The following is a 21,646-nucleotide window of genomic DNA, read 5'->3' as shown; positions in this document are numbered from 1 at the left end:
TTCATTACTGTTGAAAAATTGACAGCAATTATGAATTCCTGTACACATATCACCTCTGTGTGGCCTGTAGTGTAGACACAAGAGGCAGAACTGCCTCCAAAGAGTTGATTTTCCCCCTTCACACCAGTGGGTAGAACCCTGTTCTCATTATCTGGGGTCACAGTTTGTTCCTGGGGCAGTATAGATTCATACCACCCTTTTCATTAGACAAATTAATTTATTGGTCTAGCCTTAAACCATTTTTTCCATCAGGTGAATATATGAAATTCCTATTATTATTGAACCTCATTCACCCAGGAAATACATGTCCTTAATCATTCAAATTTTGACTTGACACAGCACCAAAATTTCAAAGCTCTATTTTATCCAGGGACAAAGAGAAGTTCCAATAAAGATCAGGAGAAAAAAAATTCCTTGTTTTTATACAAAATGTGTTTCAGAAAGAAAGAAAAAAGGAAATGAAACACAAATGGTGCTTGTCTGATTTCGACCCTGCTGGAGCACCAGTTACTTCATACAGCTGGGGCGGGCTGGGCTGTGCAGCCAAGGTCAACACAGATGGAATCCATTGCTGAATTAACTGGGCCCTCCTCTCTGAAATGCATTTTGCAGTGCTTGCCATAACAAAGTTGAAAACAATTATAATTTTTTTTTTTAAGGGAGAAACAGAAACATCCAACATTAAATACTCTCTGATAAAAGTGGGGCTACTTTAATAGTAAAAAAAATGCAACTGATTAAATACAAAAATAAAATCTCACTCAAATCTGTACCTTAAACAACTACAACTTTCGGCAGCTTTGGAGTTTATGAGTTTGACCACCAAGATACGTAAAAACGTGAATGTTTGCATCCTGGTATTAGTTACTAATATTTATAGTTCTTTAATGTTTTTACTATTGCTAGTTGTATTGTTTAATTCTTTCCACTGAGCAATTTTTACTGGAAGAATTTTGATTAAGTTATGAATTATGAATTAAGTCTTTATTCAATAACTTTTCAATAGTTTACCTAAAAAAATAAAAAGGCCGTAAACCCCACAAAATTATTTACATATTTTGTAAAAAGATTAAATCTAAAAAAACACCAGAACATATGTAGCTTGAGTGGTATCAGGAGGAAAGACCTGGCAACCTGCAAGGAAGGCATCAGAATGAATTTCTCCTTTTTTTTTTTTTGTTTTGTTTTGTTCTGTTTTAATGGCAGGCAACAGAAAAGAAACCTAGAGAATGTTGCCTCTCAAGATAAACCACCTCTCTCAGTCACAGGAATAAGAACTGAGAAAAGAAATTAACATTACTTTTATCTCCTTGGAGGAATAGGGACAAAGATGTAATATGTTGCTGTACAGAATAATAACAGCAATAATGAAACAGTACTGATGAAGACGTTTGTCAGGTCCTGGGTTTGAGACCAACTGAGAGCTGCTTTAATTGAAATCAAGAAGCAGATGATGTGATCATTACACGACAGAGTTGAGATCTCTGATGAAATTAGAGACTGGATTGTGATGCCCAATTCCAGCTTACAGGATTAATTGTTAGGAGAAAGAAACAAAATGGTAAAATTTGTTATCCTACTGGACTCTTGAAACAGACTTGTATGGACATCTTAATTTAATGGCATATTATGATCTTCCCCTCCACCTGCCCACCTGTCTTCCACAGACCACCAATAAACTCTTTCTTACATTACCTAGGAGGTACACTACTTTATTTTTCCCCCTTCTGTCCACGGGAACTAAGCAAGATAGACAGTGACTTTTATTTTACAGATGGTCTATCTGATAATCTGGTGACAATATAGAAAGCAGTCTGAAAGACAAAGGAAAACAAATGTCAATGTATAGAGGCCTAAGGATATAAAATCACTTTATACCCCAATGAAGACTTGATAGAAAGAAATACCTTCCTTTATGCAATGATTCAGGATGTGGAGATTTCCAGTGCAAAGCAGTGAGTTTAGCAGAGCCTGTCAGTAACCCATGCTGCAGGCAAACACTGCCAGCATCTAAAGTGCCACATTACAGCTGTGTTATTACATCAACCACCAGTCTGGATCCAGCTGATACATAACCCATCAGTGCTGAAGGCAGCAACACGAGAACAGAAAAGGGGTCACACGCTGGGGATGTCCAAGAAAGCCGCTCAGAAGCCAGCAGGCAAATCTGGGCTGTCAAGAACAAACTTTGAGATGGGCACATCTCTGGAGCAAGCTTAGATCTGAGCCCTGCACAACCACACTGCATCTTCAGCCTGGAGACAGGGGGAAGAGTATGCACACATCTATGATCCCTAACTCCACAGGTGAAAAAATGGATGTCCAGAAAGTAAGATGAACCAACAAACTGAGTAAAATGCAATTCACAAAATTATTGAGCATACATTTCAATCAGGCTTTTTTTCTAATACTATAAGGGTTGGAAACTGGGCATTAGTACTTGCCATGAGCTTGGTACGACAGCCCTTAAATAAATTCATAGTTGTGCTAAAGAAAATTCACTATTTATTTCTAGCAGTTGAGGACCTGGATGGACCTTGGATTTATTCAGGACAAAAGTGCTGACTTTGTGGGACATTAAAATCATTTTAAGCTGTGCAATATTAGCCTGAGTGTACACAATGAAAAGCTGAGAAATAGTCTTCATTTGACCTCTGCCTCATATTCTAAGTTTATTATTTCTGAGCTTGTCAGTTGGAGCCCACAAAATCGGGAGCCAAATAATGTGAAGGAAGTCTAACAATTTATCTTCCCAGCTTCTGAGCACAAAAGGCAGCAAAACCAGCCAGACATCTACAAAACTCAACTTTTTGGAATGGAGTAACCCTGTCAGTCCCACCAGAAGGGAGGTAACAGGGCCACTTGATGGGCTGTTGGTGTAGTCTCACCTGACCATCTCTGACTGCACATGCAGTTAGAGCACACACCTCTACAATGGCAGTGACACCAGGAAAAACCAGAAGGAATTCCCTGAAAAACCAACAACCAGAGTTTGACATGATGGGATGCCCAGCAATATGAAACCCATGGTCTGGGATTCATGCAGAACTGGCCACCCACCAGCTCCTGCAATGCTGAACAGATGAGGGCAAGGGGGAAAGAAGTGGAAGTGGTCACCAGGCAGAGGATGAGTATAAGCTCAAGTGGAGCTTCTCCCTAGGGGGTGATCCTGAACAGGGATTTGAGCAGGCTTAAGGTTAAGAACAGCAGGCACACACTTGGCACGCTGTCCTCCAGGGAGAGAAGGAACATCTGACACAGCCTGAGAGTGTGTCTGCTGACTTGGGGTGAATGCCTAATTAAAGGTATCACTGGAAAAGCGCTTAGTATGTACAGTGACTACAAACAGATCACAGCCTCAGAAAGCACAGCCTGATGATGGGAAAGAGATCTGAACAGACTTGCTGGCATTGCAGAATGAATCAGGGCATCCTATGGCTCCACAGTTTGATCTGAAGATTGTCTGCAGGGCATTTACACCTGTACCTCACCAGGAGCTGAGTTACTATTTCACAAGGTACAACACATCTGCTCAGATACTTGAATAACCCCTTCACCGAAGAAACAGAAAGGCAAAGATGACAATGAAGAGGACCAAGTGGAAACAGTAACAGAACAACATAGTATATTGACTGAGTAGAAAACCCAGCTGGTTCTTGCACCTCTGATGGCACTGTCAGTCTGTGTCCAGACACAAAATGTCTCAGTTCTTGCTGCTGTATGTAATTACATACATATTATTTGAGATAGTAAATAAACCCAAAAAGACTGGAGCATGGAATGCACCACTGAAAGGACAGGTAGCTGGAAAGAGTAACGCCCAAACTCTGGGGAAGACTGAAGTGAAAATAAAGTCCTGACTCAATGGAAGAAACAGAAGATCTAACAAAATAATTAAAAGTGAAAGCGAATGAGCCAGAAACAAAAACAAGGTATTTCTGTATCATTCATAATTTATAATAAAAGATTATTACACAGCCAGTTGGAAGCATCACTCAGACAAAACATTAGACTTGACTCATGTCGAAGCAAAGGGTCTGTGTGTACGAAGAAATGAAATGGGCTTTAATTAATGCTAGGGAACACTTTCATACATATTACATGAGAAAGATTAATCTGAATTTTAAGCAGCATGGGGCTCTCAGTCAGAGTTGTTTATTCTGACTGTGCTCAAAAAGTGTCTGTACTCCCCAGAAAAGACAAAATCACCTTTCTCTTCCAGAAGTTAATAAACTCATCCAAGTGTGTGACATGATAGAGAGAACAAGGCAGTACAGTGATAAAGTGTAGGCAACACCATTTCCACTGGAACAATATTGTCTAAGGGCCTGAGCACTGCATCAAATTAAAACAAGAGAAGACTTGGTCCTTACTGGCCTAATGTCTTCCCCATATATTTGTGCACAAAACATTAATGAGCATGATCAGGAAAGTAAAAAAATGTGGTCCCTAAAACAGGGATGGGGTATTATGGATAGGTATAGCATAAAAACAAAAAATGAAAAACCTGAGGTCAGAAATGTGAGCATTCTACAATAAATAGTGGGACAACATCCTATGAAATCTGTAGCATTAATAATTTAATAATTTTCTTGTAGGATGGTCAAAGATCATCAGTATCTAGTTAAAAAATTACAAAAGGGCAAATAGCTTCACAATGATCATAAAATTTTTGGTAAAGGAGTTCAATTCTACTCTAACTCATCCAGTTTAAATGTAAATTCCAACTAAAGGCAGCTGAGAACAGCTCATTCTGGCAGCTTAGACGTGAGGAAAGTTTTGAAATATGGTGATGTGTATTGCTATAAAGGTATACTATAAATTAACTGAGAAGGTAATTGTGGCAAGCACATTTCTCTCTCTCTCAGGATTTTTATAAAGGTGCACAGAGAGAAGTGAAAGAGAAAACAATTTCTATTTCTGCTCCTTGTTTTTCTCTTGTGGAATGTGTTTGGAGAATTGTTTACCTAGAGCGAATGCCTGGTTGGATCACGGTGGATTGTTTGGGCCTGATGGCCAATCGGATCCACCTGTGTCTGGGCTCTGGAGAACAGGGTCATGAATTGTGAGGTGAGTTAGTTAGATAGGATAGTTAGAGAGAGTAGCATGTAGTTTTTAGTATCCTCTTTTATATAGTATATTAATGTATCATAGCATATTTATAATAAAGAAATCATTCAGCCTTCTGAAATAAGTCAGACATCATCGTTCTTCCCATTGGGTTCACCGATATCTACAACAGGTAATTGCTTTAACTAAAACTTTTCTGTGGTACCATTTGTAAATGTGAAATAAATCATCAACAATAATTCACCACCCTCAACCGTGGAAAACAGAAATAGCAACTATAGTGTCCTGCAAGACATTGCTAACATCAAAAAGAGCTGGTATACATTTCTTCATCCTTATTCTTTATGCAATGACATACTATATTCGACAATCCCAGTGTGCCCAGGTGGCCAAGAAGGCTAATGGCACCTGGACTGGATCAGCAATAGTGTGGCCAACAGGACCAGGGCAGTGATTGTCCCCTTGTACTCGGCACTGGTGAGGTCACACCTCAAATCCTTTTGGGCCCCTCACAACAAGAAAGACACTGAGGTGCTGGAGTGAGTCCCGAGAAAGGTAACAGAGCTGGGAAAGGGTCTGGAACACAAGTCTTAGAGGCTGAGGGAGCCAGGTGTGTTTAGCCTGGAGAACAGGAAGCTCAGGAGAGACCCTATCTGTCACCTGAAAGAAGGTTATAGCCAGGTGGGGTCAGTCTCTTCTCCCAGGTAACAAGCAAAAGGACAAATGACACAGTCATGCCAGGAGAGGTTCCGATATCAGGAGAAATGTATTCACCAGAAGGGTGGCCAAGTACTGAAACAGGCTGCCCAGGGAAGCAGTGAAGTCACCACCACTGGAACTATCTAAAGTCGTGTAGATGTGGCATGTAGGGACATCGTTTAATGGGAGCTTTAGGCAAACAGTTGGACTTAATGATTTTAAGGGTCTTTTCCAACCTAAATGATTCTCTGTCCTATGACTGCTGCTCTGGTCACTTATGATCCAAGTACATGATCCTTATAGCAGCTGCTGAGGAGAAATATTGATATAATTCACTAGCATTAAACCACAGCTCAGAAAGGAACCGATAGACCCTTTCTTATACACAGTGGAATGAAATGAAACCTGAGAGGAATATGATTGGGATTACAAAGGATATCTGAAGCACATGTACTTACTACAAGGACCTACTTAAACACACAGACAAAGACTGGCAACGAGCACTGGGATGGTGGAACAACTTTAAAACTGGAATAGTGGGTTAAAGATACCTAAATGCTAGGGAACAGATTTTATTCGATTTCGGAAAGGGTTAATACTTTATCATTGCCTGCAGTAACTGCACTGATAATTTAAAAATGCCTCTTTACTTGTTCCTTCATTATGGAAGAACTTGCTCAGACCTGTTCAAGCTGAGGGTATAGACAGCTCTGAATGAAACAAATTAATATTTGTTATATTTAGTTTTGTGGCTTTCAACTCTTCTTTTGACTCTGCTCCAGGAAGGAAAGAACCTGAAAATTAGCACTGTCTTAAGATCATCTTTACAGAGAAACAGAGAATAACAACTGTTTTTCAGTGTTAGAAGGAAAAGGCAGATTAAACAGAGACTCCCAAGTACCAACCTAACACATGGACCCCTTGCTTCTGTTATGGCACTTTTCTTAAGGCACACTTTAGAAAACATTCAAAAAGTGACACTTTTTTGTTTGCTGGGCAAAGAATGATTAATATAATTGGTGATATATCACGTCAAGAATCCTTTCAATTTCCAGGTGATTTTTCTTCTTCTGCAAGGACACTGTCTCATTTCAGCATTTTCTAATAAATATCTAAGCGTTTACCTGACAGGCAACCAGATAAAAGGAGGCTGTCAAACGATTTCTCCACAACAGGAAACCCATTTATATGAAGCACTCCTACAGAGTGAATGTGTATTGTGCAGGAGTGGGTTGGAGGAAGATGACCCATTCTTTTGATTCATATCTGCAGGGTTCTGGAATTTTGCTGAACATTTGTTGTGGTTAAATAATTATTAAATTGTCAATATTCCAAGAAAAACAAAATGTACACTTGATTTCACTGTGAAAATCATGCAAAATAGCTAAGTGTGCTGTTTGTGTTTGATTTTGTTGGACAGCACAGTGCAATGAAATCACCAACTGTCAGATGTAATATGACAACCAAATGCTTGGAGGCTAGAAGTATTCTGTCACTGTCATGCTGTGGATAATTTATGCCAGTAATCCTCAGGCACATCTGAGCAGCGGGACACACTGGATATTATCCTACTGCCTCAGTGGAAAATGTACATCAAGGCAGCTTGGTGATGGTGCAATGATGGGATCCCAGGTGTTAAACCACCAGCAGCACTTTGAAGCATGCACAGAGCCTTGGCTGTGTTATGCCTCCAAACCCATCATCAAGCACTGCTTCTTGCCTGTGAAGAGCAGGGGGAAGCCATAAAAGCAGCTGCTGATGTAGAGGTGGATGAGGCAGGCTGAAGACAAGCCCTGGCAGTGAGCAGGTTCAGGAAAGGAGAAGAGACAGGACTCCATTTCAAACACGGTGACCTCCTGCTCTGCAGCTGACCCAAAGAAAGCCTCAGAGCTGCTGGCACTACATCCCTGCCGGCAAATTTAGACTAACACACCCAGACAAGTGGTGTCTCAGCTCTCCAGAGGGACCCAGCGTTGCCTTTAAGCTTCACATCCTTTATCTGCAGCGTTTACTTTGCCAGCCATCTAAAAGAGCTGCACACACAGACTAAAGCAAGAGGGGATTTGGGCTTTCTATGCCTGACAGAAAGTCTGCCAGACTAGCTCTCTACATCTAGAGAGTTAGATGTAGCCAAGGAAATGTATATAAAAGAGAATTACTAAGAGACTGTGTGCTTAGTGATTTTCTTAATTCAAATACACCTAAGGCCCAACTTTGTCCCATCAAAGCCCACAGAGTCCAAGAAAACTCTCCAGGTTCTAATGTGTTTTAATAACTGGAGACTTAAACTATTAACAGCATGTTTCAGTAAAATGAATTTTATACTCTTTGTTCATGGGCTGATGAATAACAAAACTGATAAAAGATTTGGCCTGAGCAAATATGCAGGTCTATTTACAGATTTACAAAAGAAACCTTGCACAGCACCTGCCCACACATAATTTTGGCTCCTGGCACTACTTTAAGGAGTATTGAATTCCTTCCCACCCACACATCTTTACATAAGTAGAAACTTAAACACCAATTCAGACTAAACATTTTTGAATGCAGAAATCCTTGAGTGACATAAAGAGAAACAGTGGTGTAAATGAACCTTTAATTTTCATCACATTCAATAATGATGGGCTAAACCCAGAGATTTTAAAATAGTGTATAGTTTATTTGAAGTTATTGATTCCCACCTCCAGTAAATTCCTATGCTCCATCAGCATTGTGTTTTCATTGGAGGCTGAGACCACCACTAGATGTTACTTAGCAAGTGGAAAAAACTTTCTGTCCTGAATAGCTGTCAAAAAGAGGTGCCATAGAGAATGACTTTCAACTTGTCACATGAAGAAGGGCAACCAGCAGCAGGATATTCCAGCCTGGTGGGCCCAGGGAATTTTTTTCCACTCAGCTGTGGAAACACAGTCTATGAAAAGTGGCTGGAAAGGTAGCTCAGTATTTATATCACTGCAATTATGTACAGTTTTCATAGATATTGGCATCAGCTACAAATGTTTAGAAGTCCATTGATTCAGGGTGGATAGAAAATCACCATGCAAGAGCAGTAATGGCTGAGAGAATTAGATCTTGGCCACTGTCACTAATCTCCAGTGTATGAAAAGAAAGCTAATATGACAGTCTCTGAACATATCAATAATAACAAGGGTTTAACAAAGAGACACCTAGTAGTGAAAGGTTTCCAAGAAACAGCTAATGATCAATTCCATTATATCAATGTGACTTCAGGAGGAGAATTCAAAGACTGGGGTCTGAGCTTACCACAGTGTTCAAAGGACAAAATGCTGATGGTTTTGTTTTTTGTTCAGATTCCTCCTGGTCTTTTGCAGGACAGCAGCAGTCTGTCATCTTTTTCACAAATTACAATGCACTACCATATTAAAATATCACAACTTGTAACCTGTATTTGGATAGTGCAGGACAATGAGAGGCTTGGGACACCTCCTGGCTCATCTCATAGTGGCACTGAAAGGGAGGTGAAATCTACCACTGCCTAACAGCAACAACAGAATTGCAGAAACACTGGCAAAAATCAGCTCCTAACACTATGGAAAAAATTGATGAATTCACTGAGGTGAAAACATCAGCAGTGTTAGAGGCAGATCACAAGGGAGGGCCATGTTCAAACTCCACTTTGCCAGGCTCAGCGTGGTAAGACCACACTGCAGACCAGCCAGCTCTAACTGTGTCAACTTCCATGGTAATTCCCACAGTATCTCAGAGAAATATTTTTGTTATTAAAAATCCAGAATTAACTACTGCAAAAACCAGTGCTGACCTCCTGGACCTAATTCATACTTCACACCATTTAACTTGCTGCAGCTGTACCAACTTTAGGGGAATTTACACATTAGTATATGAGAAAGGAAAAGGAGATGGGCTGTCCTAAGAAAAACAACCTGAATCTTCAGAGCCAAACTGAACCCACACAAATATAAAAGAATGAGGATCTTAACTGGTTTCAGTTTATGAAACCTGAAGTACCTGAAGTCTACATTTCAAAGGCATGTTCATTTTGCATAATTATCCTGCCTGTTCTGAACTCTTTCCCTTGTAATTTATGCTGTATGTATTTTGAATTAAATAAAAATAATCAGTTTCTGGCACTGTTAATCATGAAATGGATTCTCTAAGTTTCACTGCATATTAAAAAGACTTCTTTTGCATCCATTAAATATATGCATAATTAATCTACTGTCATAAACCTAAAGCTGGCTTTGCTTAGAAAGAAAGTAAGATTAAGGTATTCCATATAATACATGTTTGTTGTGTTTTTGTTTTTTTGTTTTTTTTTTTCTTTTTTCTGCAGTCCATAGCATTTTAAAAAAGGCTGGCTGGGAGCTTGATTTGATATATTAGTTCTTATGTTCATAAGATGCTACTGGCTTATATATCCCTCAGGCCCAGGCATAATTGTGATAACAAAATACAACACTAAAATGAGGCAGAACATCAGCCATCCAGTTACTCTGGCCCTGTAAGCTGCATCTGTGCTTCCCACTTCAATTAATGTAGGTCTCCATGGATGGTCCTTATCCCTGTGCACAGAATTTTCCACACAAGAATAAAGAGATAAATACTTTATCAGTATCAGTTCAACCTTCAACAGGCTAAACCACGATATGCTTATGCTTCTCCAAAAAAAATGCTGAAAATGTTTTCTTCATCGTATCTACTGTAAAGTGCTAAGAGAGAAGCACTGAAACTTTGTTTAGAGTTTTTTTTCTGTAACAAGACAGCTGCTCCCAACTGGAGGATTGAATTACAGATCTCAATCAGTATCTTTGCTATAAACACCTCTAAGAATCAGTGCATCTGCTTGATCTGAAGGGAATTTCCTACCCAGAGACTGGGCAGGAAAGGCACTGAAGACTTTATTAATAAAAAATGAAGTATTCTTCCTTCATTTTAAAACTCTGCATCTTCATTTTTCAGCGATTGAAAGGAGTCTTCGGTTAGGCTTGCTCCAGGAAATGTTACCAATAAAAGTGTAAGAAACTGTCTGGGACCTGTGAGCTTGGCTAGGCCAACCTCCAACATAGGACAGGTCAACTTTTGAAATTAAGGCTATGCTGCTCAGACTTTTGTCTGAATTCTGAAAATCTCCAAGGACTGCCATTTCACAGCCTTTGCAGGTGACCTATTCCCAGGCTTATTTCACAACAGGGAATTTTTTGACGTCTCTTCTGCAGACTGAATCAAATTCCCTCAACCAAAGCAGAGGTGAGAGGAATAATTATTTCCCTGGACCTGCAGGCTCTTCTCCCTTGTAACCATTTCTTTTAAGACTTACCATAAATACATTCTCTCTTGTATATATATAATTAAACATAACACTCACCAGCCACTGCTGAGGTATTTCTGGCAGAGGCATTTGAGGAGGCGCCGGCAAACTGTTGGCAACTTCTTGCTTCTGGACATGTTCTTTTATTTCTAAACCTGTGGAAGAGAAACAAACATCACTTAATACCTTGGTGGATGCAAATGGGGTATTTTTTCCACATGTGGCTCCCATGTCTGATTGTCACACACTGAAATCTGGCATGCAGTTCTGATCACAGCCCACCTCCTAAGTGCAGTTACTGAGGCAGGACTAGAAGAATGCTGGGAATTCAGAAATTTAATCAAGCAGAACAAACACATACTTGCTCTATATGATAATGACATATATGCTGTTTGGATCAACAAATACCAGACATTGAAAAAATTTACAGGAAATCATTCTGAACTGCCCATCCATCTCAAACTCAAAAGACTTAAACAACATTCAAATATGCTGCCAAGGTGCCTGCCAGATAAAAACATGTACTGGGGGAATAGGCCACATTTGAAAACATCCCAGTGGCACCACACAGTGAATAAAACATAGCCTGTGGGCAGTACATGACCAGCTGCCTTTTTTCAGTGGAGATGGTCAACAGTTGCTCCTGTAGCACTTTTTGGATGGGCAAAGCCACCATGCAGAAACAAGCCCCAAACCATCTTTCATGCCAAAAGAATGGAGAAGAGGGTGGAAGAAGAGCCCCCACCTGCCTGCTTTTCCTGGAAGTGATGGTGACAGCTCTTTGGCCAAGCCCACAGTGCCCATGTTCCCTGGGACCCTGCTTCCACCACCACCTCTGATCATGGAGCTGTGGTGTGAGTCTAAGTCCCAGGGGAGCAGGATGCTGTGACACCCCAGCCTGGAGCAGTGCTGAGGGACACTGCCCAAACCAATTCAGCATTAACAGAAATGCACACTGAGCATATTTTCCCACCATTTCCTTCTTACTAATGTTTTTATTTTAATAACCTCATAGTTTTCCAGGTGAATTTGATAAGGGAAAAGAATGAATGTAAAAGTTGCTCTGAGGGTTCTTTGTGTCATTGTTGCATCTACCTCACAGGAGAAAAGAGGAAGAACCAACTCACTATGTGTTTTTGGCACAGTAATTTAAATCACAGCTGAATTCCCTTCATAGAAACAGGATACTGTTTATTCTTCTAAATATCAAAAGAAGATTAGGGTGCATCTCCTCAATGATCTGGCAAAAATTCAGTCCATGGATTGTACCCTGCTTAACCCTAGACAGAATTTAGTTCCTAGTCTTTAGCTGCGTTTTTAAAATATATATTTACATAGTCAAATGGATGCCTTTTGGTCAAGATCATATAATTCTCAAAAATGTAATCAATGATGAAACATTTCTTGTCATAATATCCCAGTCTCACTGGCTGTGAAGTCATAGGTTGAAAAACAACACTGATATATTAAACTGTCTCTAAAGACTACTGATTCTTCTTTCTTCCTACAAATTAAGAAAGTGATTAGTCTTGGGAAACATTCATTTTTTTCTTTTTTTTTTCAGTATAACTTTCATTCGTTGCTCTTTACATAGGGTGAGTGATGAGTCCATATTATGACTGCCATCCATATCCATGTCTCCCATGCTTTCCATAACAACCAGGAGTCATATAGGAAAGAATTTTTACTGAAAAAAACGCAAACTATTCCAAGTGAATACTGTTGACTCTATAAAACTATTTTTCTCCAGTTTTCATCTATGTGTATTTAAACAAGAACCTGCTCTAACATTTAATTTCTTCTACCAACTTACACTGCAAAAGGAGTACAACAGATTTAGGGCATCAGGTCCTGTTAAGGAAAACAGGAAGTGTTGACAATCATATTAAATTACTAAATCCAGCAACAGTTCTTACTCCAAAATAAACTCTTTGTGTCTTTGTTTTTTAAAGAAAGTCTGAGTTTTAGAATGAAATGCCAAGTGTTTTCTTCAGACCTACACTCCACTGGGCATGCCAAGGCTCAGGAAGAAAAATAAGGTTTATAGTTTTGCCAGCTATTCAGAGTAACCACTGGTTTGGATGCAGGGCAGGTTGAGGCCAAGCAGCCATGACATGAAGAACACATCTGCCTGGCCCAGTTCTCTCTGCTTGATAGATATTAGATGAAGAAAACAGTGTGCATTTAGGGGAGATGGAACAAAACAAGGCAAACAATTTCTAAAGAATTCCCCAAGTGAGAACTCACTCAGTTTGAAGTGTTTTACTGAAACCAAACCAGCTTATCACAGTAACTTCCACACCTTTACAAAGAAAAACATAATTGTTCATTTCCAGACGTTCTAACAAAGCCAGCCAGTTCCCAGTTTCCCAGATCCATCATCACCATTCCCCACTGATCTTACATGGTTTTCTCCAGCAATCAAAAAATCCTGTTGGATTCATCCTGTTGATTTTTGCAAATGCAACTACAGAGTTTGAACTCAGCATAGTCCTCAAGCCTCTTAAACTGTGCCAGCAACCCAAGAGCTCTCATGGAGTTGTGTGGGTGGAGTAAAACAACAATTTGAAAAACAGACTCCAAATGATAGCTCATCTTAGTTACAGAGTACTGTGGGTTTATGCATCTTTTATTGCTTTTAATTTTAATGAAGAGATGAATAGTTTCAAAGGGATGGGAGTACTGAATGTTATGACTGATAAAAAAAGCAGCAGGGTCGGCTCCAGTAAAGTACATGACTCCCTGGGTAGTTTCACACACACTCAAGGCCAGGACATGATGGCAGAGCTCCCAAGGAGGCAGTTCCTCTCCTTCCCTGCCTTGTTTCTGTTCCTGCACCAACCTCTCCTTTGAGCCAGCATAAGCATGTGTGTGGCCTTAGGTTGAACCAGAACAGGGAAGTGACACTGGTTAGGACTAAACCAGCAAAAAAAAGCAAATAATGTTTGTGCTAGCAGAAAGGAAGAGGCAACACATGAGTAGCCTGGGGAGAGAAACTGGATGCTTTTTGAGAGGCCATGCTGGCTTGAAGTCTATTCAATTCCATAAACTAAAGTTTATAGACATATAAAGCATAGTCCTATGATCTCTTATTTAACTGAACTATGGGGTTCCTTAACTCTAGTTTGAACTAGAGCATATCTTTTAGCAAAATATTCCATCTTGATAAGATGCCAGCAATGGCATGCAGAACTCGCTAAGTTCTTCCATTAGTTCATAATTTCAATGCTTAAAACGTGCATTATTTCCACTTCAAAACAAGCGTTCAGCCATTGCACTTACTCTTGTGTAAGTCTAGGAGCTTGTTCTCAGTCACTCCTCTTCTACATAAAGATTAATTATGACACCTCATTTTGGTTAATTTGAAGGCATATTTCTGGATCCTTTAATCACTTTTACAGCTTTTCTTTGAAATTGCATTTGATCTCCTTGAACGAAGGCACTAGAGGTGAGTAAAATGTTCCAGTAACAACTGCACTGAGCAAAGCCCTACCACTTAATACATGGATCTCACAGGGATCTTGGTGATGGATGGATCCTGTAATTGGATGAAATGGCTCTTGTTACAGAGCCTGCAATAGGCTTTAAAACCTAAATGGTAGGTGGTGAATAGTGGAAAGCTATGGTTCTGGGGTCTTCTTATCTGTCACCACATGTAGAGACATAGACTGGACACACCTAGGAAAGTGTCCTGGCACACAGAAATTGATATTCACACAGTTAAGACCTCTCACCCTCAAAGTGATTTTGAACTGTCTATAAGGAGCAGATCTTTGCCCAAGCTAACTCCCACATCATGCCTAGAAACTGATGGAGGACACAAGTCTGCTCAGGCCAAACCAATGGGAGCACCACTCCACAATTTAACAGCATAAATAATTGAGCTCTAGAGTCCAGAAACATACTCAGCATTGTGAAATGGAGGGGTTTTTGTATCCTGGAACACCATCCACAATCCCAAAAGAAAGGATGTGACAATCTTTCCCCATGTTTTCAAAGTTGGCAACAGAATGACACCTGACTTTAGAAAAAGTCCAATGTTTTCTCAATAAATCTAGTTGCAAAGATTTCAAGAAGAACACGCAGTGTCAGCTCAGCATTGCTGAGGTTATTTTGAATGCCAGTAAAATACAGCTGTTTCTAAACATAATTTGCAGATTCACCCCTACAGATTTTTGAGGAGTTTGGTGTATTTTGATGAGCTTTTGGAGCATAAAGACTCCTTCCACAATATGAGAAATTGGTATCTACCTTGTTCTCTCAGTATGAAGTAGAAATAGTGGTGGGTCTTTAAGAATGTCAAAATGGAAAAGAGGACAATCATTACTTTAAAGATCTCTTTGGACTTAAATCCCACGGCAAAAACTATTTCTTTAATAAATGGGGCAACACTGCGTCGAACAAGACCACATTTTTCTAGCACCAGAGAAGAAACAAATCAAGAGAAATACAGCTGCTCACAATGTGGCATTTTTCTCATTTTTCTTCAACAAACTCTGGTATTTTTCAAATATCTAAACTGGGGGTTTACACTGGCAGTACTTCTGTTAGATGTAGTGGAGACAGAGGTCTTAGGGTCCAGATGTCACTGCATACAGAAAAGTGTGGTAAAAAATATAAGGGTACTGTTAGAAAAAACAGTAAGGAATGTTCTTCACTAAAACTCTGTGGAAAGGTTCCTGTACACAGTGAATCACTTATGTTGCACTCAGTTCCATAATCTTGATGGAGACAAGCAATTGTGCAATAAAAATGGTTTTAGATAGGAAGAAAACACGAAAGTGAGTCTAATTGCAAAATGCAATCCAAACATTCTGACAAGCATTTCCTATCTCTGGCTTGGCACTCCTGTATCAGTTATGCACCAGACTCCACCTCAGTATCAAGGCTTTTGATGGATTTGGGTCATTTGACACACATGAAACGGTGCTGTGGCCAGCACTCTCTGACATTAAAACTCACAAAGAGCATTACTGGCACAAACTAAATGAAGAAGCCACTCTACCAGCAGAAGTGAAAACATTCTACCTAGGCAATAATTCTATGGCTGGGTTCACCTATGTGCACCCAACATACTTCTAAGTGTGCCTTTTGCTGTATTTTACTGCTGGACACAAAGGAAAGCATTCAAGAAAGTTACACTTTGGCTTCACCCTGTCTTTCTGTCTTGCTTCAATTTAGGGCTTGTCTTCAGCTCTTAAAAGTTATTTCACTGAGCACAGACTTATTCTGTGCATTCTGCAAGCAAGAAAACACACCCCAGCACTGACCTTTTGATGACTGTATCCTCAGGAGAATGTTAGTTATTACTGCCTTCTTCTCCCTGACAGTGGAAGTTAGATATTCATGGTCTAGAAGTTCAAGAAACAGGCGCAGCTCAACTATTAACTCTTCCATGGCTGAAAGACAAAAGAATAGATTTACTTTTTATTAAAAGTCCCAGTGGGAAAAAAAAAGATAAGAGTTAATTCCCATTTTTCCACATTCATAGTTAGTTTCTAGTATTTCTTAAAAATGAAATGAAGTCCTCCCTGCTGAAAAGAGACTTTAACATTATAATACACTAACAGAACCAATGGAATAATCCATTAGTGAGCACTGCTTGCATTTATAACATTTATTTCCAATCTGAAAGACATATCTTTTCACATGCCACATGATGAAGCCAGCACTAGACAAGTTACGTGCAGGAATGGTGTCAGGAATGGTGGCCTCTGGCTTTTCTATTTCTGCCATTCTGGTTCCCCTCCCATTAACAGACTGCAAAATTTATTACAGCAGAACAAATTTAAGGCTTGGTAAAACTTCCAGACACCACCAGTATTTAATGAATCTTTCCTTCATCTTCTTTCTTCTGTTTGCTGTGGTAAGAAAGAGCAGGTACTCTTTTCTTTGCAGTGATTTTTCTTTTTTATGATCTCCAAAGACAAGCTCCCAATCTCTCACGTTTTCTTATCACTCCCCAGATTCTATGTGATGCATTTCACATTTCATCCTATTCTATCACTCCAGATCTCAAAGCTTTCCAACTCCAGAAAAAAATTACATTCCTTCTCTCTATTCCCAGTGCTTCTCAATTTTTTCATCAATGAATTTCATAAGCACAGTTCTACTTTTTTTCCTTTCAAGTTATCCCTAAAGTCTTGCATTGTCCTAAGAACGGTAGTAGCTCAGACCATACATACAAACACCTTTGTTACAGCCTGATCATATGACATCTCTTCAGCACGTTTCTGAGGAAACCCATGGCATTGAACCACATTTTCATGCTTCAGTTCTCTCATAATTCTGAGATTCTCTGGTCCCTTTGCTTAAGGGAAGGTACGATTTATAGTTTTGTATCCTCATTCCAAAATGCCTCTACTTAAATTTCTCTCTACTTAATCAAATTTGTTTTTATAGTCTTTTCAAGGCCTAACTGAGCAACTGCTGCTAAGCCCCTTCAGACCTCTAAAAGGTCTTTCTTTGCTGCTTACTCCCATACCAGCTCTTTCCTATTCCTAAAACCTTTCTGATCCAATTGTTTATTCAAGTGAACCTGGAATCCTTTCTTCCATTTCTGAGAATGTGTCAGGATGTTTAAACAACCCTTGTTTGAGGTGCACTTGCTTTATCCTACATTTAACAACAGCACAGTGCAGGGAAGCCTGCAGATGTCAGCTACACTCCTGCAAGGAAATCCAGGCCTATTTTTGTCTCCAAGAAACACAGATTTTCCCATGCATTTGGAGACTGTACCTACGCTCTGACTGCTCTGGCAAAGCCAACAAACTCCTGGCAAGCACAGAAGATGTGCCAGTCAGCACAGGGGATGAAAACAGCTTAACAAAGAAAATCCTGAAGAAGTATGCTTGGGCAAGTATTTTCATAGAATCATTTAGGCTGTAAAAGACTTTTAAGATCATCAAGTCCAACCACAGCACTGTCAAGTGCACCACTAAACCATGTTCCTAAGCACCACACCCAAGTTTTTATCAAGGACAGGGACTTCACCACTTTCCTGGGCAGCCTGTTCCAATGCTTGACCATCTTTTCACGGAAGACATTTTTCATAATATCCAACCTAAACATCCCTTGGTGCAAGTTGAGGGCATTTCCTCTTTTCCCATCACTTGCTATGTGGGGTAAAACACTGACACTCACCTCCCTACAACCTCCTTTCAGGTAGTTCCAGACAATAGCCACCCTGAATCCCATTTTCTCCAGTCTAAACAATCTCAGCTCCCTTAGATATTGCTCCTTAAGACTTCTGCTCCAGACCCATACACTTAATTTTCTCACACTATTCATTTGTACATATAATTCCATCCTGCCCAAGTTTTTCTTGGTGATGATACTCTTTTATTCAACTGAGCAGTAGCACTGCCATTACATAAACTGTCCACATTCTCAGGAACTATGTTTCTCAAAGATTTCCACAATATATTGGCAGAAAGAGAGTATTTTAAATTATAGAAAAACTGCCTGTGTTACTTCATAATGTAGCTCATGAAAAACATCCCATGGCTACAATGGTAATTTTTTTTGCCATCACATTTGTAGCTGTCTAAGCTCTCTATAAGTCTGTCAGAAATCCAAAGTATTTCACAACAACCCTATTGCTTCCAAAGTTGTTCAAATTATGAAACAACATATATACAGCATACTGCTTTCTGAAGCACAAAGGCATGGATTCAGAATTGCAAAGTGGTAAGTGATCACAAGACTCTAGGAGAAATGAAAAGGCCATATGACCAAAAAAACAGCAATACCCAAATAATCATCTCTTATCTTTTTCACAAATTATAAAGTTTAAAGACAAGATGTATATTCCATTCTGTGTAGAGCAGTATCCAGCTTTTAAGTGTGCTTTGATTAATATGCCTCATTTTAGTTACAGAATATATGAATATTTTAATAGTTACTTGATATGATATAGGCTTTCAAAAGCTATCATTATTATACAATCTAGGCAATCATTGTGAAACCTAATCAGCATGCAGTACAAGAAATGTATATTTTTCATGTAGTTCTACAGCCGTATTTATTGTTAGTAATTGCAATTACTGTTAGTAATTGCATATATGCACTAATATTTCTTTGTAATGCCATGTTTCCTGATTTCTTTAAGGCAAGGGAATGTAAATAGGCTGAAAGGGAGCTCTGCCTTCACCTCTTCACTAAAGAATACTGTATGCCACAGTCACCTCATTACTTTGCTGAGAACCTTCACTTGTAGGAAGGGAAAAATAGGATGAAAGCATCAGATACCTTTGATATGCAAAGTGTACACAACTGTGTTAAGTTATTAAAAATTATCAGATGCTTCATCTCAGGATCTTATAATCTAATATAAACAGATGGATTGCACAATGAGAAACGAAAACAGAGCAAGAGGGAGTTACCAGGGAAGGAGACAGGGAAGCAAGAGGACAAGAGATAGGAAATCGCAACTGGGGAGACTTCTGGGAGCTGGCACCAGCCCAAATCTCTCCTGGTTGTACCATAAACGTGTGGCTTTTCTCTATGTCTTGGAGGAAAACTGCATTGCAGTCCCTTGTGACCCCTTCCCATTGACCTACAATGACCAGCCCACCAAAAGTACTGGAAGCCATTTAACTTCCCCAGCAGAGGACTTAAAAAACAAAGTTTTGGTTAGGATGGATAAGAGGATGGGAAGATGAACCTGACACCAGTGAGGCAACACTTGAAGAGGCGCCAAAACACCACCTTAGCAACACGCTGACATTCAGCGCGTGTGCCCTGCTGTCCAGAGGTGCAGAGGTTGAGCAGTGCCTCTGCAGGAACACAGACCAAGGCAAGATTGCTGCTCCTGCCTTGCCAAGCTCACAGGTGTGTGACACCAACTTCAGGCAAGCAGACATGAATGCTAATTCACAATTCTAGTGCGACAACAGAATGAAACTGTTAGCAGCAGTTAAAAAATGCTAGACATGAACACTTAGACATTGTTTCTACCAGGACTAAATGAGGGATGTATTTTCTTTTGTGGAAGTTAATAGCATCATAAATATCAAAGTGTGAAGGAAGAAAAGTTCTGAATTTCACTTCATATTTGCATTGATGTCAAACATCCAAAAGGAAAGAAGCGAAACACTGTTCCCAGCTCGCAAGAAACACTCTTTCCACATATCCTAAAGCATACTTTCCTCTGTTAGTACTTTTGTTGCTTAAGAAAAGAGCAGAAATACTGCCATAGAGTGTATTGAAATAAAGTACTGAAAACTCTTTTTTCCAAGACGGCAACAAATAAACTTGTATGTTCAGAGGAAGAAATAAGTTTCCTGTTGCCAATCCTTGGCTGATTTTCTGGATTAAAAAACCTTATTTTATGCTTCCTAGAAATGTGATGATGTGCTCACAAAAAAAAATGGAACTGAGTAACAGAAAATCTACATATTTTCAGTAAGCAATCATTATTTCTTAAATGGAGACTCAAAAAGAGAGGGTGATGCAAAGAAAAACATACTCTTCCAGTGAGAGACTACCCTTGGAAATCTGACATCACCACAAAGAAAGAATAATAATCAGAAGAAGGATCTCAAAAAGGGGCCAATTTATTTGACAGTTTTGGCTGTATTCTCATTGCCAAAGGAATTACTGGTAAGTGGCAGGTGGTGAAAGGCAGGGTGGAGCCCAGGGATGGTAATCACTACAGTAAGCTGATTTTAGCTTGACTGAAGAACAAGATCACATTCCATATCAAATGATGAGAAGTCCACTCTATGCTCAATAGGAATTATAGGCCCCTAATGGGCTGCTGTAATTGCCATGCACAAATAAAAAAACAATGATAAATCCAGAAGGCTTTCCAAGACCAGCTCTCAAGAGTTTTAAAGTTTTTCAAATGGCAGCACATAAAAACTATATACACAAGCCAGCAACAGAATACACCAAGGCAAAAATAATCAGAAGGCAATTACATCACACTGCAGATTTTGTTCCAAACCAGAACTAAAACCAAATGGGAATAAAAATGCATAATGATGCAATTATTCCAAATCTATGTTTACAGATACTAGCTTATAACCATTTTTTAAAAGAATATAGTTTTCACTTCCAGTTGATTTGAAAAAAATTACAGGGACAGTTCTCTATCACACACATGATTTCAAGGTTCCTTAAATCTGAAGAAATGACAAGAATGAGCTCATTAGAAAAATGGTCAGATTGTTTTTGTTGGGTCCTACCAATTACAGTATTTCTTAACCTTGCCATAGCACAAATGACCTGAAAGTGTTTTTCAGTTGACTAATATACACTGGTGAACTTTTAAAGAAAAAGAAATGCAAGTCCAGGAAGGAGGATAGGAAGTATGTTTATTAATTATTGTCTTGTCCATACAACACAAACCTCCCACACAGAGTAACTTTACTTCCATGCTTGCATGTCTGTTATAAATGCATTTATGAAAATACGTAAGTATACACGCTATCACAGCAACGTGAATTTTAATTGAGTTTTAGTTTTTTAGAAGATCCTATTGATCAGTTCCATGAACATTGCTGAATCAAATTTCTTTGTGCTTATGTTTTTTGCTCTCTGTTTAGTTTGTCATTTGCAGGAGCTGAAGGCTAGAACAGAGACCCA

General features: G+C 39.4%; 1 protein-coding gene across 4 annotated transcripts in view; it reads right to left on the bottom strand.

Moving 5' to 3' along the window:
• The window catches only part of AFAP1 (actin filament associated protein 1), a 112,209-nt gene that overhangs the window by 45,806 nt on the left and 44,757 nt on the right, over positions 1-21,646 (bottom strand). For 3 of the 4 annotated variants that reach the window (XM_068188620.1, XM_068188619.1, XM_068188621.1), the window contains exons 2-3: positions 16,327-16,455; positions 11,114-11,211 (exon numbers count right to left, since the gene is read on the bottom strand). In XM_068188620.1, coding sequence (XP_068044721.1) covers positions 11,114-11,211; positions 16,327-16,453 — 225 coding nt within the window. In that variant the 5' untranslated portion in view covers positions 16,454-16,455. Of the gene's footprint in view, positions 1-11,113; positions 11,212-16,326; positions 16,459-21,646 lie in introns of those variants that run through there. The other variant, XM_068188622.1, reaches the window with a different exon arrangement.

Source organism: Anomalospiza imberbis, chromosome 4 (genome assembly GCF_031753505.1).
Source record: "Anomalospiza imberbis isolate Cuckoo-Finch-1a 21T00152 chromosome 4, ASM3175350v1, whole genome shotgun sequence".
Classification (NCBI taxonomy): Eukaryota; Metazoa; Chordata; class Aves; order Passeriformes; family Viduidae; genus Anomalospiza; species Anomalospiza imberbis.
Note: the sequence above shows the minus strand (reverse complement) of the source record. Positions and strands in the feature narration are given on the sequence as shown.